General features: G+C 51.5%; 1 protein-coding gene across 1 annotated transcript in view; it reads left to right on the top strand.

Moving 5' to 3' along the window:
* The window catches only part of NADSYN1 (NAD synthetase 1), a 42,674-nt gene extending 24,704 nt beyond the window's left edge, over positions 1 to 17,970 (top strand). The window contains exons 10-21 of the mRNA XM_065881715.1: positions 424 to 498; positions 1,349 to 1,473; positions 1,913 to 1,961; positions 10,554 to 10,656; positions 11,097 to 11,265; positions 12,113 to 12,248; positions 12,915 to 13,021; positions 14,920 to 15,051; positions 15,436 to 15,505; positions 15,815 to 15,943; positions 16,525 to 16,701; positions 17,890 to 17,970. Coding sequence (XP_065737787.1) covers positions 424 to 498; positions 1,349 to 1,473; positions 1,913 to 1,961; positions 10,554 to 10,656; positions 11,097 to 11,265; positions 12,113 to 12,248; positions 12,915 to 13,021; positions 14,920 to 15,051; positions 15,436 to 15,505; positions 15,815 to 15,943; positions 16,525 to 16,701; positions 17,890 to 17,940 — 1,323 coding nt within the window. The 3' untranslated portion in view covers positions 17,941 to 17,970. The remainder of the gene's footprint in view (positions 1 to 423; positions 499 to 1,348; positions 1,474 to 1,912; positions 1,962 to 10,553; positions 10,657 to 11,096; positions 11,266 to 12,112; positions 12,249 to 12,914; positions 13,022 to 14,919; positions 15,052 to 15,435; positions 15,506 to 15,814; positions 15,944 to 16,524; positions 16,702 to 17,889) is intronic.
* Positions 17,971 to 18,203: the final 233 nt, after the last annotated feature.

Raw genomic sequence — 18,203 nt, forward strand, 5'->3', positions numbered from 1 at the left:
TCCTCTGTGTGGGCTTCATTTTCAATTGCCTCTTGGTCACAGGATGGCTGCAGGAGCTCCAGCCACGCATCTTCATGCAGCCCCGTTAAAAGGCAGAAGAGGGGCCCTTGCTCCTCATGTGTCTTTTTAAGAAGCTTTCCCAGAAGCCCCAGCAGACATTTATGGACAGGATTGTGTCCTGTGCCGTGATTAACAAATCACCGGGAATTCAGTGGAAGTTCCCGTGGCAACGACAAGAGGAAAGGGCTTTGGGTCGGCAGCACCACTGGCTGTCCCCTCTCCCTGGACCCCCAGTCCCTGCCTTAGAAGGCATAATTCATTCGGGTGCCATTTGGCACACCTACGAAAACAAATTAGACGTGTGAGTGAAAAAACAAAACAAAACAGGAAATCACGATTTCTCTTTGAAACTCCCTTCTCCAGGAAGTCCTCACCGCCACGTTGGATTTGGAGGACGTCAGAAGCTACAGGGCAGAGATTTCGTCTCGAAACCTGGCGGTAAGTGCTTATAGACACACACGTGGGATGCGCGTCAAAGACCCAGACTTTTTTTTAAATGACAGCTTTATTGAGATGTCATTCCCTTACCACACAATTCACCGATTTCGGCACACGGTTCAGTGGATTTTAGTGTATTCGTGGAGTCAAGCAGCATTGCCACGATCAGCGTCAAAACATTCTCATCACCCAAAAGAAACCCGGACCCACGAGCTGTTACTCTCCGTCCACCTCCCCCAGGGCCCGCGGCAACCATCAGTCTGCATTGTCGCTGTGGATTTGCCAATTCTGGACGTTTCACAGAAATGGAATCATATCATATGTGGCCTTTTGCGTCTGACTTTTTTCGCTGAGAATAATGTTTTGTGGTCCGTCCACGCTGTAGCGCGTGTTAGTGCTTTATTCCTTTCTACGGTAGAATCATATTCCACTGAACGGATAGGCCACGTGCTGTCTGTCCATTCACCTGTTGGTGCACGTCTGGACCATTTCCACTCTGTGATGAATTGTGCTGCTGTGGACGTATGCCCGGGTGTCTGTGTGGACGTGTTTGCGTGTCCTTTGTTATATACCTGGGACTGGACTGCAGCGTCCTGTGGTGGTTCCCTGTGTGACTGTAGGAGGCCCTGCCAGGCTGTCCTCAGCCACTGCCCATCTCACGTCCCCCCAGTGCTGTGCAAGGGCTCTGGGTTCCCCACATCCCTGCCAGCGTTTGCTACATCCGTCTCTGTTCTGGCCGTCCTGGTGGCCGTGAAGGGTCCCCGGTGGGGTTCTGAGCCGTGTTCCCCACTGGCTGCAGTCATCCCAGGGGCCTGTACGGGTACCAGCGCTGAGGGGTTGTCCTTCCCAGGCCAGCAGGGTGAGCCCCTACCCCCGCGTGAAGGTGGACTTCGCCCTGTCCTGCCACGAGGACCTGCTGGAGCCGCTCTCTGAGCCCGTTGAGTGGAAATACCACAGTCCCGCCGAGGAGATCAGGTGGGGCCCTTGGGAAGCTGGAGTGGGGCGGGGGGAGGCGGTGTCCTGTTGTCCCCCGGGGAACCCCCATCCCCTGCTTCACCGCCAGGTGGCGCTGCGGGGCCAGCATGTCCTGGTCTCCAGAGCCTGCCCTTGACGCCGCAGCCGGAACCCCTGGCCCACACCCAGCCCTGCCACTCCTCGCCCTGGGCCCTTGGGCACAGAGACGCTGTTCTTGCCTTCCTGTGCCATTTCACAACCGGGCCAGTGATAGCACCTGCCCCCGGGGCTGTTTTGAGATTTCAAATGAAATCATTCACGCGAAGTGCTTAGAACAGAGACCTGGGCGTCGTGCTGGCGGCTCTCACGGGCACAGCGCGCCCACCTTGGCACCTGCCCCCAGGTGAGCGGTGGACCAGGTCCGCAGTTCCCCATCCTAATGCTTCCCATCGTTCCCCAGCCTCGGACCTGCATGCTGGCTCTGGGATTTTTTAAGACGCAGCCAACAGGTAAGGCATCAGTGTCTCTCCACCTCCCTCTGCTTCTCCTCCCGGTTGGTTTGCGTTTGCTCCTGCGGCAAGCTGGACTTTCTTTTTTTTTTTTTTTTTTTAATATCTAATCTTTATTATATTCTTTTTTTTTTTTTTTTTAACATCTTTATTGGGGTATAATTGCTTTACAATAGTGTGTTAGTTTCTGATTTATAACAAAGTGAATCAGCTATACATATACATGTGCTCCCATGTGTCTTCCCTCTTGCGTCTCCCTCCCTCCCACTCTCCCCCTCCCATCCCTCCAGGCTGTCCCAAAGCCCCGAGCTAATATCCTTGTGCCTTGCGGCTGCTTCCCCCCAGCTATCTACCTTACTACGTTTGTTAGTGTGTATATGTCCATGACTCTCTCTCGCCCTGTCAAAACTCACCCTTCCCCCTCCCCATATCCTCAAGTCCGTTCTCCAGTAGGTCTGCGCCTCTATTCCTGTCTTATCCCTAGGTTCTTCATTTTTTCCCCTTAAATTCCATATATATGTGTTAGCATACGGTATTTGTCTTTGTCTTTCTGACTTACTTCACTCTGTATGACAGACTCTAGGTCTATCCATCTCATTACAAATAACTCAATTTCATTTCTTTTTAAGGCTGAGTAATATTCCATTGTGTATATGTGCCACATCTTCTTTATCCATTCGTCCGATGATGGGCGCTTAGGTTCTTTCCATCTCCGGGCTATTGTAAATAGAGCTGCAATGAACATTTTGGTACATGACTCTTTTTGAATTTTGGTTTTCTCAGGGTATATGCCCAGTAGTGGGATTGCTGGGTCGTATGGTAATTCTATTTGTAGTTTTTTAAGGAACCTCCATACTGTTCTCCATAGTGGCTGAACCAATTCACATTCCCACCAGCAGTGCAAGAGTGTCCCCTTTTCTCCACACCCTCTCCAGCATTTATTGTTTCTAGATTTTTTGATGATGGCCATTCTGACTGGTGTGAGATGATATCTCATTGTAGTTTTGATTTGCATTTCTCTAATGATTAATGATGTTGAGCATTCTTTCATGTGTTTGTTGGCATTCTGTATATCTTCTTTGGAGAAATGTCTATTTAGGTCTTCTGTCCATTTTTGGATGGGGTTGTTTGTTTTTTTGTTATTGAGCTGCATGAGCTGCTTGTAAATTTTGGAGGTTAATCCTTTGTCAGTTGCTTCATTTGCAAATGTTTTCTCCCATTCTGAGGGTTGTCTTTTGGTCTTGATTATGGTTTCCTTTGCTGTGCAAAAGCTTTGAAGTTTCATTAGGTCCCATTTGTTTATTTTTGTTTTTATTTCCATTACTCTAGGAGGTGGGTCAGAAAGGATCTTGCTGTGATTTATGTCATAGAGTGTTCTTCCTATGTTTTCCTCTAAGAGTTTGATAGTTTCTGGCCTTACATTTAGGTCTTTAATCCATTTTGAGCTTATTTTTGTGTATGGTGTTAGGGAGTGATCTAATTTCATACTTTTACATGTACCTGTCCAGTTTTCCCAGCACCATTTATTGAAGAGGCTGTCCTTTCTCCACTGTACATTCCTGCCTCCTTTATCAAAGATAAGGTGTCCATATGTGCGTGGGTTTATCTCTGGGCTTTCTATCCTGTTCCACTGATCTATCTTTCTGTTTTTGTGCCAGTACCATACTGTCTTGATTACTGTTGCTTTGTAGTATAGTCTGAAGTCAGGGAGCCTGATTCCTCCAGCTCCTTTTTTCGTTCTCAAGATTGCTTTGGCTATTCGGGGTCTTTTGTGTTTCCATACAAATTGCGAAATTTTTTGTTCTAGTTCTGTGAAAAATGCCAGTGGTAGTTTGATAGGGATTGCATTGAATCTGTAGATTGCTTTGGGTAGTAGAGTCATTTTCACAATGTTGATTCTTCCCATCCAAGAACATGGTATATCTCTCCATCTATTTGTATCATCTTTAATTTCTTTCATCAGTGTCTTATAATTTTCTGCATACAGGTCTTTCGTATCCTTAGGTAGGTTTATTCCTAGATATTTTATTCTTTTTGTTGCAATGGTAAATGGGAGTGTTTTCTTGATTTCACTTTCAGATTTTTCATCATTAGTATATAGGAATGCCAGAGATTTCTGTGCATTAATTTTGTATCCTGCTACTTTACCAAATTCATTGATTAGCTCTAGTAGTTTTCTGGTAGCATCTTTAGGATTCTCTATGTATAGTATCATGTCATCTGCAAACAGTGACAGCTTTACTTCTTCTTTTCCGATGTGGATTCCTTTTATTTCCTTTTCTTCTCTGATTGCTGTGGCTAAAACTTCCAATACTATGTTGAATAAGAGTGGTGAGAGTGGGCAACCTTGTCTTGTTCCTGATCTTAGTGGAAATGCTTTCAGTTTTTCACCATTGAGGATGATGTTTGCTGTGGGCTTGTCATATATGGCCTTTATTATGTTGAGGAAAGTTCCCTCTATGCCTACTTTCTGGAGGGTTTTTATCATAAATGGGTGTTGAATTTTGTCGAAAGCTTTCTCTGCATCTATTGAGATGATCATATGGTTTTTCTCCTTCAATTTGTTAATATGGTTTATCACATTGATAGATTTGCGTATATTGAAGAATCCTTGCATTCCTGGAATAAACCCCACTTGATCATGGTGTATGATCCTTTTAATGTGTTGTTGGATTCTGTTTGCTAGTATTTTGTTGAGGATTTTTGCATCTATGTTCATCAGTGATATTGACCTGTAGTTTTCTTTCTTTGTGACATCCTTGTCTGGTTTTGGTATCAAGGTGATGGTGGCTTCGTAGAAGGAATTTGGGAGTGTTCCTCCCTCTGCTATATTTTGGAAGAGTTTGAGAAGGATAGGTGTTAGCTCTTCTCTAAACGTTTGATAGAATTCACCTGTGAGGCCATCTGGTCCTGGGCTTTTGTTTGTTGGAAGGTTTTTAATCACAGTTTCAATTTCAGTGCTTGTGATTGGTCTGTTCATATTTTCTATTTCTTCCTGATTCAGTCTTGGCAGGTTGTGCATTTCTAAGAATTTGTCCATTTCTTCCAGATTGTCCATTTTATTGGCATAGAGTTGCTTGTAGTAATCTCTCATGATTTTTTTTATTTCTGCAGTGTCAGTTGTTATTTCTCCTTTCTCATTTCTAATTCTATTGATTTGAGTCTTCTCCCTTTTTTTCTTGATGAGTCTGGCTAGTGGTTTATCTATTTTGTTTATCTTCTCAAAGAACCAGCTTTTAGTTTTATTGATCTTTGCTATCGTTTCCTTCATTTCTTTTTCATTTATTTCTGATCTGATTTTTATGATTTCTTTCCTTCTGCTAGCTTTGGGGCTTTTTTGTTCTTCTTTCTCTAATTGCTTGAGGTGCAAGGTTAGGTTGTTTATTCGAGATGTTTCCTGCTTCTTAAGGTGGGCTTGTATTGCTATAAACTTCCCCCTTAGAACTGCTTTTGCTGCATCCCATAGGTTTTGGGTCGTTGTGTCTCCATTGTCATTTGTTTCTAGGTATTTTTTTATTTCCTCTTTGATTTCTTCAGTGAGCACTTCATTATTAAGTAGTGTATTGTTTAGCCTCCATGTGTTTGTATATTTTACAGATCTTTTCCTGTAATTGATATCTAGTCTCATGGTGTTGTGGTCAGAAAAGATACTTGATACAATTTCAATTTTCTTAAATTTACCAAGGCTTGATTTGTGACCCAAGATATGATCTATCCTGGAGAATGTTCCATGAGCACTTGAGAAAAATGTGTATTCTGTTGTTTTTGGATGGAGTGTCCTATAAATATCAATTAAGTCCATCTTGTTTAATGTATCGTTTAAAGCTTGTGTTTCCTTATTTATTTTCATTTTGGATGATCTGTCCATGGGTGAAAGTGGGGTGTTAAAGTCCCCTACTATGAATGTGTTACTGTCAATTTCCCCTTTTATGGCTGTTAGTATTTGCCTTACGTATTGAGGTGCTCCTATGTTGGGTGCATAAATATTTACAATTGTTATATCTTCTTCTTGGATCGATCCCTTGATCATTATGTAGTGTCCTTCTTTATCCCTTTTAATAGTCCTTATTTTAAAGTCTATTTTGTCTGATATGAGAATTGCTACTCCAGCTTTCTTTTGGTTTCCATTTGCATGGAATATCTTTTTCCATCCCCTTACTTTCAGTCTGTATGTGTCTCTAGGTCTGAGGTGGGTCTCTTGTAGACAGCATATATAAGGGTCTTGTTTTTGTATCCATTCAGCCAATCTGTGTCTTTTGGTGGGAGCATTTAGTCCATTTACATTTAAGGTAATTATCGATATGTATGTTCCGATTCCCATTTTCTATACTGTTTTGGGTTCGTTATTATAGGTCTTTTCCTTCTCTTGTGTTTCCTGCCTAGAGAAGTTCCTTTAGCATTTGTTGTAAAGCTGGTTTGGTGGTGCTGAACTCTCTCAGCTTTTGCTTGTCTGTAAAGGTTTTAATTTCTCCATCAAATCTGAATGAGATCCTTGCTGGGTAGAGTAGTCTTGGTTGCAGGTTTTTCTCCTTCATCACTTTCAGTATGTCCTGCCACTCCCTTCTGGCTTGTAGGGTTTCTGCTGAGAGATCAGCTGTTAACCTTATGGGGATTCCCTTGTGTGTTATTTGTTGTTTTTCCCTTGCTGCTTTTAATATGCTTTCTTTGTATTTAATTTTTGATAGTTTGATTAATATGTGTCTTGGCGTATTTCTCCTTGTATTTATCCTGTATGGGACTCTCTGTGCTTCCTGGACTTGATTAACTATTTCCTTTCCCATATTAGGGAAGTTTTCAACTATAATCTCTTCAAATATTTTCTCAGTCCCTTTCTTTTTTTCTTCTTCTTCTGGAACCCCTATAATTCGAATGTTGGTGCGTTTAATGTTGTCCCAGAGCTCTCTGAGACTGTCCTCAGTTCTTTTCATTCCTTTTTCTTTATTCTGCTCTGCAGTAGTTATTTCCACTACTTTATCTTCCAGGTCACTTATCCGTTCTTCTGCCTCAGTTATTCTGCTATTGATCCTATCTAGAGTACTTTTAATTTCATTTATTGCGTTGTTCATCGTTGCTTGTTTCATCTTTAGTTCTTGTAGGTCCTTGTGAACTGTTTCTTGCATTTTGTCCATTCTACTTCCAAGATTTCGGATCATCCTTACTATCATTATTCTGAATTCTTTTTCAGGTAGATTGCCTATTTCCTCTTCATTTGTTAGGTCCGGTGGGTTTTTATCTTGCTCCTTCATCTGCTGTGTGTTTTTCTGTCTTCTCATTTTGCTTATCTTACTGTGTTTGGGGTCTCCTTTTTGCAGGCTGCACGTTCGTAGTTCCCGTTGTTTTTGATGTCTGTCTCCAGTGGCTAAGGTTGTTTCAGCGGGTTGTGTAGGCTTCCTGGTGGAGGGGACTAGTGCCTGTGTTGTGCTGGATGAGGCTGGATCTTGTCTCTCTAGTGGGCAGGTTCACGTCTGGTGGTGTGTTTTGGGGTGTCTGTGGCCTTGTTATGATTTTCGGCAGCCTCTCTGCTAATGGGTGGGGTTGTGTTCCTGTTTTGCTAGTTGTTTGGCATAGGTTGTCCAGCACTGTGGCTTGCTGGTCGTTGAGTGAAGCTGGGTGCTGGTGTTAAGATGGAGGTCTCTGGGAGATTTCCACCGTTTAATATTATGTGGAGCTGGGAGGTCTCTTGTTGATCAGTGTCCTGAAGTTGGCTCTCCTACCTCAGAGGCAGAGCCCTGCCTCCTGGGCTGGAGCACCAAGAGCCTTTCATCCACACGGCTCAGAATAAAAGGGAGGAAAAGTAGAGAGAATTATTAGAAGTATGAGGAAAGAAAGAAGGAAAGGAGGAAAGGAAGGAAGGAAGAAAGAAGCAAAGAAGGAAAGAAAGGAGGGAGGGAGGGAGGAAGGAAGGAAGGTAGGAGGGAAAGAAGGAGAAAATGTAGAGAGAATTAGTAGAAGTATGAGGAAAGAAAGAAGGAAAGTAGGAAAGGAAGGAAGAAAGAAGCAAAGAAGGAAAGAAAGGGAGGGAGGGGGGAAGGAAGGAAGGAAGGAGGGAAAGAAGGAGAAAATGTAGAGAGAATTAGTAGAAGTTTGAGGAAAGAAAGAAGGAAAGGAGGAAAGGAGGAAAGGAAGGAAGGAAGAAAGAAGCAAAGAAGGAAAGAAAGGAGGGAGGGAGGGAGGGAGGAAGGGAGGAAGGAAGGAGGGAAAGAAGGAAAAAAGACAGAAAGAAAGAAGATACAGTAAAAATAAAATAAAGTATAATATAGTTATTGTACTAAAAAATATTTAGAAAAAAAAAAAAAAAAAAAGAACAGATAGAACCCTAGGACAAATGTTGGAAACAAAGCTATACAGAGAAAATCTTAGCATACACATACGTGTTCACAAAGAGAGGCAAAGGGGGAAAAATCATAAATCCTGCTCCCAGAGACCACCTCCTCAACCTGGGGTGATTTGCTGTCTAAAGGAGGGAAGGAAGGAAGGAAAGAAAGAAAGAACGAAGGTAAAGTACAATAAAGTTATTACAATTAAAATTAATTATTAAGAAAAAAAAATTTTTTTTTTAAAAAAAACCATGGACGGATAGAGCCCTAGGACAACTGTTGGAAGCAAAGCTATACAGAGAAAATCTTACACAGAAGCATACACATACACGTTCACAAAGAGAGGCAAAGGGGGAAAAATCATAAATCCTGCTCCCAGAGACCACCCCCTCAACCTGGGGTGATTTGCTGTCTAAAGGAGGGAAGGAGGGAAGGAAAGAAAGAAAGAAAGAACGAAGGTAAAGTTCAATAAAGTTATTACAATTAAAATTAATTATTAAAAAAAAATTTTTTTTTTTTTTAAAAAAAAAAAAACCATGGACGGATAGAGCCCTAGGACAAATGGTGGAAGCAAGAGTATACAGACAAGATCTCACACAGAAGCATACACGCACACATTCACAAAAAGAGGAAAAGGGAAAAAAATCACAGATCTCGCTCCTAAATTCCCCCTCTTCAATTTGGGATCACTCCCTGTCTATTCAGGTATTCCACAATGCAGGGCACATCAAGTTGACTGTGGAGCTTCAATCCGCCGCCTCCGCGGCTGCCGGGAGAGACCTCCCCCTCTCCTCCCTGCTCTCACAGCTCACAGGAGCTCAGCTTTGTACCCGGCCCTGCCCCTGCGCGCAGGTCGCTGGAGGGCGTCTGTTTTTTCGCTCAGACAGGACGGGGTTAAAGGAGCCGCTGATTCGGGAGCTCCGGCTCACTCAGGCCGGGGGCTGGGGGATGGGGGAAGGAGGGGCACTGCGTGCGGGGCGGGCCTGCGGCAGAGGCGGCGTGACGCTGCACCAGCCTGAGACCCGCCGTGCGTACTCCCGGGGAAGCTGTCCCCGGATCCCGGGAACCCGGCAGTGGCGGCCTGCACAGGCTCCGCGGAAGAGGGGCGCGGAGAGTGACCTGTGCTCGCACACAGCCCCCCTGGTGGCGGCAGCAGCAGCCCCAGCGTCTCCCGCCCGTCTCTGGGGTCCGCGGTTTCAGCCGCGGCTCGCGCCCGTCTCTGGAGTTCCTTTAAGCAGCGCTCTTAAACCCCTCTCCTCGCGCACCAGGAAACAAAGAGGGAAGAAAAAGTCTCTTGCCTCTTCGGCCGGTGCAGGCTTTTCCCCGAACTCCCTCCCGGCTAGTCGTGGCGCACCAACCCCTTCAGGCTATGCTCAAGCCGCCAACTCCAGTCCTCTCCCTGCGCTCCGTCCAAAACCAAAACCCGAGCCTCAGCTCGCAGCCCCGCCCGCCCCGGCGGGTGAGCAGACAAGCCTCTCGGGTTGGTGAGTGCTGGTCGGCCTGATCGTCTGTGCAGGAATCTCCCCGCTTTGCCCTCCACACCCGTCGCTGTGCACCACTCCGCGGTCCCGAAACTCCCCCCTCTGCCTCCCGCAGTCTCCGCCCGCGGAGGGGCTTCCTAGTGTGTGGAAACTTTTCCTCCTTCACAGCTCCCTCCCACTGGTGCAGGTGCCGTCCTTATTCTTTTGTCTCTGTTTTTTCTTTTTTCTTTTGCCCTACCCAGGTACGTGGGGAGTTTCTTGACTTTTGGGAGCTCTGAGGTCTTCTGCCAGCCTTCAGTAGGTGTTCTGTAGGAGTTGTTCCACGTGTAGATGTATTTCTGGTGTATCCGAGAGGAGGAAGGCGATCTCCACGTCTTACTCTTCCGCCATCTTCCCGCCGACCTCTGGACTTTCTTTTTAATGCAAGCATTTCATGGCTCTGCTTCCGTCGGGAGCCTCGGCTACACCGGGCAGAGCCCAGAGGTCCAGCTGAGCTCTGGCTCCGTCTTTGGGGTCCTGTCTGATGACACTGAGTTACGAGACTCCCTGCCTCCTGCCGGTTTCGTGATCGTGCGTGTCTGTGATTCACCGTGGAGACCCAGCCTTAGACCCTCCACAGTGGAGGTCCCTTTGCCTCCTAGAAAGTCCATCCTGGAACGTGCAGGGCATCTTTTCCCCTCCCCCAGGGAGAGTATTTTGTGGGCGCTCATTTTTGCAGAGGGAGCTGGCTCATCTGGGGGCGCATTGCTTCCCAGAGGCCCTGCTCACACCCCCGTCTGGTCGGCCCGTTCCAGGCGGGGTTCTTCCTGCCCCTGAGCGGCGGGGTGGACAGCGGGGCCACCGCCTGTCTCGTCTACTCCATGTGCCACCAGGTCTGCGAGGCTGTGAAGCACGGAAGTAGGTGACGTCTGGGGCCCGAGCAGGTTCCAGGGGGTCAGCCTGTGGGAGGAGCAGAGGGGAAACCCAGGTCCTGGGCATCGTGGTGGAGGTCGTATTCAGAGGGCACAGCGTCGTGCCCGAGTCCCAGGGCCTGGGGACAGCAAGGCCGTTAAAGTCCCTTCCAGGGCCCACGTGGCTGTGTCCATCAAGCCACAGGTGCCTGTCGCTGCCGTGTGTCGGCAGTGTGGCCCCAAGGAAAGAACGGGCCGTGGGGTCGGGCAAACCCACGTTCACATCCTGTCACTCTGTGCGGTGACATCGGCCATTCCCTCAGAGTCCGCGGCCGAGAAGCGGGCATCGCAGGGCTGATCTGGCGAGGTTGGCGGGCGGCGGAGAAGGGATTAAATGGTGCAGGCACCTGGCACACGGCACGTGCGCTTCTGTCTGGTGGTTTTCAGGTCAGGAAGTGCTGGCCGACGTCCGGACCATTGTGAACCAGACCAGCTACACCCCCCAGGACCCCCGGGAGCTCTGCGGCCGCATCCTGACCACCTGCTACATGGCCAGTGAGAACTCCTCCCGGGAGACATGCAACAGAGCCAGAGATCTCGCCCAGCAGATCGGAAGGTAGCTGGCAGTGGCGTCGGACACGGCCAGGAGGCGGTGACGGCGGGCAGCCCCCCCCAAGGCCACGTTTGTGGGTCAGTGAGCACCCACCCCAGAGGCGAGCGGGTTCCCTCCTCACCCCCCTCCAGCTGGGAGCACAGGCAGGCCCTCGCCCCTCCCGGGAGCGTGAGCCACCCTCTGCCCGCTTCCACCTGGCGGCCTCGCACCTTTCCACACGGGGAGACTCGGCTCCGTTCAGAATGTCCCATTTATTCTGCCTCCAAGGGAAAAACAAGAGGCTGCCCATTCTGTACGCGGAGCTCAGCTAAAAGCTGTCCCCGCGCAGCACTTCCGCTCCCAGGGAGATGCCCAAAGGAAGTGAAAGCAGGGAAGTGAACGAACATTTACACGTTTGGGTCCGTGACAGCGTACTCACAACAGGCAGAACAGCTCAAATGTCCATCGACAGCTGAGTAGGTAACGAAAAGGGGGTGGTATTCAGCCTTAGAAAGGAGTGAAGCGCTGACACGGGCTACGATGTGGATCAACCTGGAGAGCACCATCCTGAGTGAGAGAAGGCAGTCACGAAAGCACAGATCTTGCGTGATTCCATTTCTTTGAAATGTCCAGAATGCGCAGGTCCACAGAGACAGACAGTGGGTCAGTCGTCCTCGGGGACTGGAAGAGGAGGAGGTGGGAAGAGACCGCTCGTGGGCACAGGGTTTCCTTCTGGGCTGATGGAAAGTTCTGGAACTGGAGGTGGCGTCGTCAGTGTCCTCGATGCTGCTGAATGGTGAAATGAAAATGGTAAATTCTGTGTTCTGTGTTTTTGTTTTGCCGTCTGCACACCTTCCCTTTCTCTCCCCAGCCACCACATCGGTCTCAACATCGACCCAGCCGTGAAGGCTGTCCTGGGCATCTTCAGCCTGGTGACGGGTAAAAGCCCTGCGTTTGCAGCTTACGGAGGAAGCAGCCGGGAGAGCCTGGCCCTGCAGAACGTACAGGTGTGCCTCCCAGATGGGGCCGTTGTCCCCACTCGGGGGCCGCAGGGAACCCGGGGGACAGCCGGCACTGGGGTCAGCAGCCTGCCTTAGAGACCCTGGGTGTGCGTGGGTGTGCGTGGGTGTGCGTGGGTGTGCGTGAGAGCGTGCGCATCGGCGTGAGGGTTTGTGAACGTGGCGTGTGTGCAAGTACGTGCATTTTCTGCGTCTTTGGGGGGCGGCTCAGACGCAGCCCCGCCTTCCGGGCGGCTGCAGGGGAGCTGGACCCTGCGTGGTCTGTGGAGGGAAAGAGGGGGCCTGGGCTACGGCTGCCTGGGTCTGTCATGTCTCTCTGTCCCCTTTCTGCGGGTGCGGGTGATCTTGCCGAGCAGTGCAGGGAGTGACAGGAGGGACCACGGTCTCCCCCGCTGGCTTTGCAGCCCTGTCCCCCCGCGGCCTCGGGCTTTGGTCCTTCCATCTCTGTGGCTGAGCGCAGGAGCCCACGGTGTGGGTGAGGGGACCACGGGCTCCCGGCCCCTCTGGATGCTGGAAGCTCCTGCATCACTTAAACTTTCCTGTTCTCCTGAGGTTGCTGGGAGAGCCCCCGCCCCGAGCGGCAGGGAGGCGGCGTTAGCATGCACGTCCCCCACCCCCGCCCCACGCGGATGACGTTCCCCTCCTGTGGTCCAGGCGCGGGTGAGGATGGTCATCGCCTACCTCTTCGCTCAGCTGAGCCTCTGGTCCCGCGGCGCCCCAGGCAGACTTCTCGTGCTCGGATCTACCAACGTGGATGAGAGGTGTGTGTGCCCGGCCGGGTCTGTGTCTCCCTTAGCTCCTGACGCACCTTTGAGAGCAGCCAAGGCGGGCCCTGCGTGAGTCCCCTTGTTGACCCACGGCCGCTCCGGCCGGGTCTGTGTCTCCCTTAGCTCCTGACGCACCTTTGAGAGCAGCCAAGGCGGGCCCTGCGTGAGTCCCCTTGTTGAGCCACGGCCGCTCCGGCCGGCTCTGTGTCTCCCTTAGCTCCTGACGCACCTTTGAGAGCAGCCAAGGCGGGGAAGAGGCACAGGGGTCAGGTGAAAGCGATGATCTCTTCTGGCCTGTAAACCCTGGCCCTTGCCCACGGACCGGACCCTGTTCCTTCCGTCAGCCATCCGTTTAACGGGACAGGGAGTGATGTTACACCCACCTCGGGGTTGCTTGAAGGAGCCCCGCTTAGGGTGGTGCAGGTTTTAATCCCCCCTGTCTGGGACCCAGGGGGTCTTACACCCCGGCTCTGCACGCTTGTGGGAGCCTGGAGGGCTGAGTGTTTGGTCTTTCTCTTGAAAGTGGGGAGAGGTCAGCCGTGTGAGTGCAGGTGGGACAAAGGCCAAACAGTACCCACAGCACAGGTCAGCAATGGCCTTGTGTGGGGGGAGCTTGGGATGCGGGTGGAGAGCTGCGGTCATCCAGTGGTCCAGCGAGAATATAGTAGCAGTGGTGGCGGGGTGGAGAGGGACGGACTCATCGAAGGGGTGAGTGTCGTGGGGTTGAGGTGACAAGTGGGCACAAAGTCAGTGGCTCCAAGGCGCCAATGAATTATCTTACATTTCGGTAGGATAGGGGTTCAACACGGATCTCACTGACCCAGAATCAAGGTGGCACAGGGCCGGTTCCTTCTGGGTTCGGTAGGATAGGGATTCAACATGGATCTCACTGGGCCAGAGTCAAGGTGGCACAGGGCCAGTTCCTTCTGGAGGCTCCGGGAGAGGCACAGGGCCGGTTCCTTCTGGGTTCGGTAGGATAGGGGTTCAACACGGATCTCACTGGGCCAGAGTCAAGGTGGCACAGGGCCGGCTCCTTCTGGGTTCGGTAGGATAGGGGTTCAACACGGATCTCACTGGCCCAGAGTCAAGGTGGCACAGGGCCAGTTCCTTCTGGAGGCTCCGGGAGAGAAGCTGTTACTCGCCCTTTCCAGCTGCTGGGGGCGCCTGCATCCTTTCGCGTGTGGCCCCTTCGTCTGTCTGCAGAGCCCGTGGTGCAGAATCTGTGCGCCTTTCCTGTGGCCACAGCTCCCACTAACTGACGCCCCCTGCCCGCCAGTTCTCTCTTCCACATTTAAGGACCCTTGTGCTTGCATTTAGGGCCCACCCCATAATCCAGGGTAATCACCCATCTCAGGGTCCTCAACCTCACATCATCTGTGGAGTTGCTTTCACCTTGTATGTGTATGTATACGGGTTCTGGGTATTAGGATGTGGGCATTTGGGGGCCACTCTGCCCACCGCAGGAGGTGTCTGGCAGTGGGGAGGTGGCCCTGCTTCTGTGGGCTCAGCGTCCATGCCTGAGGTCCTGCCCCTCCCTCCCGAGGACCTCCATCCCTCAGATCCGCACTCTGCTGGCCCCAGCTCTCCCCTCCCAGACGGGCCGCTTCCAGGTGGCTGCTGGTCAGTCCCCAAGCTGCTTCCTGGCCCAGACGTCTCGTCCGGCTTGCTGGATGCTCCTCCTTGGCTGTCTGTAGCCTCTGCCCCTTCCCCAATCTGCCCCAGCACATCAGGCTTCTCCAAGACCCTTGAATCTGCCAAGCTCTGGCCCCAGGGCCCTGGAAGAAGCGAGTCTTCGGATGCCCAGGGACTGGATGGCCAGGGCCCCAGGTTCGTGGAATCTGCAGGCCCTCGGGTCTGCTGCATGGAAACCGCGCGTTTTTCTCCCGCTGCAGCCTCCTCGGCTACCTGACCAAGTACGACTGCTCCAGCGCAGACATCAACCCCATAGGCGGGATCAGCAAGACGGACCTGAGAGCCTTCGTCCAGCTCTGCATGGAGCGCTTCCAGCTTCCCGCCCTGCAGAGGTGCGTGTGCGCCCACGAGGCCTCAGCTGGGGCCCCTGAGTCACCGGGTATGCGTCTCAGCACAGCCCCGGGCCACCCTCACCCCACTCAGCCACCTTCCGTAGCTCCCATCTCTTGATGGAAACAGTCCTGCCCTTCAGGCGCGCTTGGGGTCCCAAGACCAGGCACCCCCCTCCTTCCTGTCGGTGCTGCCCTGCCCTGGCTCTGGCCAGATCAGGCAGCCGCTGCTTCCCTCTTCCCCTCACCACCCTTCCCCCGCCGTCGTAAGGCTGGGAAGTCTGTGTATCCCTCCGTCTTCGGGCTGAGCACTGCCTGGTGCTTTCATGGTATCTGTTGAGTTAATATGCAGGTGTTGTGACTGACCTCTGTGTGTCTTGGCCGCAGCATCCTGGTAGCGCCGGCCACTGCCGAGCTGGAGCCCTTGGCCCACAGACGGGTGTCCCAGACTGACGAGGTAACAGCGGTGGCTTTTTCACTGTGCTTCTTCCCCCACCTCCCTGCTGCTGGGTTCCTTCATGGCCTCCTTTCTACCCCAACAAGCCATGCTCCATCGCTGGGTCGCGGCCTGGGAGCCCAGGGCTCAGCGTCATCCATGGCTGGCCTTCAGTGTTCAATTCAGGTCTCTCGAGGTTGGAGCCGGGAGGGAGGTGATGAGGCGAGTCGGGGGGGGGGGGGGGCTCGGTTCCATCTCCAGCAGAAGTTTTCACCTGTCCCCCAGCGCTGACTTGCTGTCACTCATGAGACGCATCTCTTTTGTCCCCAGGAAGACATGGGAGTGACCTACGCGGAGCTGTCGGTCTACGGGAGGCTCCGGAAGATCGCCAAGATGGGGCCCTACAGCATGTTCTGCAGACTCCTCTATGTGTGGAAGGACGTCTGCACCCCCAGACAGGTAAGCCCAGCGCAGTGTCCTCAGGAAGTTGGCAGGTGGTCACGGTGTGACCTTAAAATGAGAACGCTCTCTCTCTCTAAGGAGCTGCGGTCCAGTGTTAGGCTCCCAGCAGCCCAGGCTTTCCTTCTGCGCTGGCTAAGTTTGTCTGCGTGGGGCTGGACCCCATCGTAACAAGCAAGCTCCTCCTTGTTGGGGGGCAGAGGGCAAACTCTGAGGTTGGAATATCGCTGCTCTTCTACGAGTTGTCAGGCTGACTAGGGCCGAAGCCCACAGACAGAGTGGTCCCCGCAGAACCTCCTGGAAGCCTCGTGAGATACATCTTCCCGGGACCCCTGACCGGGTCTCCTGATGCAGCTTCCGGGGTGCTGGAGTCAGGAGCCCGTGTCTTCAAAGCTCATCCGCTGCCCCAGCCCGAGCAGTGGCACCGGTCCGCTCCTGCCTTCGGGGGGTCCAGACGCAGCCGTGTTGCAGGGGGTGGGTGCTGTTAGCTCGCACAGCCCAGGGCAGTGCTGCCGGGAACACCAGCCTGGGGTCTTTCCGGCTTTGCCAGCATCAGGCCCTGTGCATCCCTCGCCTCCCAGGTGGCCGACAAAGTGAAGCGGTTCTTCTCGAAGTATTCCACGAACAGACACAAAATGACCACACTGACCCCCGCCTATCACGCCGAGAGCTACAGCCCAGACGACAACAGGTTTGACCTGCGGCCGTTTCTCTACAACACCCGCTGGCCTTGGCAGTTCCGCTGCATAGAAACTCAGGTAAATCAGGCAGAGATGGTTTTTCTCCCTGGTAAAGGTCTGTTGAGGGAATATCAGCTCATTTCCATTGAGGACCGAGAAGCTCTTTAATATACACGGTGGCATTTTTAGCGTCCGTCTTTCCGCAGAGGATCCAGTACGTTGCAAGTCAATCAGAGCAGGAACTGTTTCTGGCTGTGCTGAGGAGGCTAGAATTAGGGGCTACAACACTGTGTCGGTGTGGCGCCAGTCGCTGTCATTTCTAGACCCCTAGGGTATCCAACTGGCTTCACATCTTCTAAACCGTCTGTTTCTCCTTTTCTCCCCTGATTACCCAATAATAGAGCCATCTTGCCTGAGAATTCAGGCTTCTTTTATACTAACAGGGGAGGGACTAGAGTCAAACATTTCCTGGCCCCAGAGGGGTTGTGTTTTTTTTCTTCCTCCCTGCAGCCATTCATAGGTGGGCCTGGTCAGGATGTTTCCCCGTGAGCTAAACAAAGGTATTTTAGCTTCATGTTCATGACCTGGGAGGCAGGGTTGGGCCAGAGGTGGGCCATTTTGTATAATTTAAGCTTATAGGCAGTATCCCTTTAGTGACGAACTAGCGCAGCGGCCCGAGCTAGCCGGTGGGGAGTGGGGAGCAACCATGAGGAGATGATGTGCAAACTGAGATGGGACGCAAGCAACGCTGCACGTCCGTGGCCGTGGCCCTCATCCAGGGGTCGTCAGGCAACGTCTGGAGACATTTTTGGTTATCATACCTGGGGAGGGGTCTGTGCTGCTGCATCTAGTGGGCGGAGTCCAGGGATGCCGCTAAAACACCCCGTAGTGCACAGCCCAGCCTTCTCCCCCCGCCAAGTATTAGTCAGCCGTGGGGCCTCGCTTCCACCAGTACGCACTCAGGAGTGGGTTCCCTCACATCAGGCCTGGGGTTCAGAGGGTGTGCAAAGACCCTCAAATGGAGAAGAACACATGTGGGTAAAGATGGAACCCACCTGGAATCTTCTAGCCCAGCAGTGACCCCCGTGCCCGGGGCCAAGGCACATCCTTCCGGACTCTGGATCCACCCACGTCTCATCACTGAAGATGCTGTCGGAGGACCTGCTTTTTCAGTCCCGTGACCGCGACCCTCTTTCGGCTGAATCGGTGCACTGTGACGGCCTAGCCGTTCAGGTCCTCGTGGTGACACTGCATCTTCTCTTCTAGGTTCTCCAGCTGGAGAGAAGACAGCACCAGGACCTGGACGGCGTGGACTGAGCCCGGGTCCTGCGCAGAGGGCTCCCCTCCCGCGAGGGTGCTTGTGCTATGTCTGCCTTGCTGGTGACTGTGCAGGAGTGGCTGGCGTGTCGACAAGCCCCGTCTGACATATTTCAAGGAGAGGGATCTTTTCGGTCTAGTTTCTTTAAAAAAAAAGGCTGAAATACAAGAGGATGCGATTTTAAACCCTCTTCTTCTTCTTTTTTTTTTTAAATTAATTTTTATTGGCGTATAGTCGATTTACAATGTTCTGTTAGTTTCTG

Source organism: Phocoena phocoena, chromosome 8, assembly GCF_963924675.1.
Source record: "Phocoena phocoena chromosome 8, mPhoPho1.1, whole genome shotgun sequence".
NCBI lineage: Eukaryota > Metazoa > Chordata > Mammalia > Artiodactyla > Phocoenidae > Phocoena > Phocoena phocoena.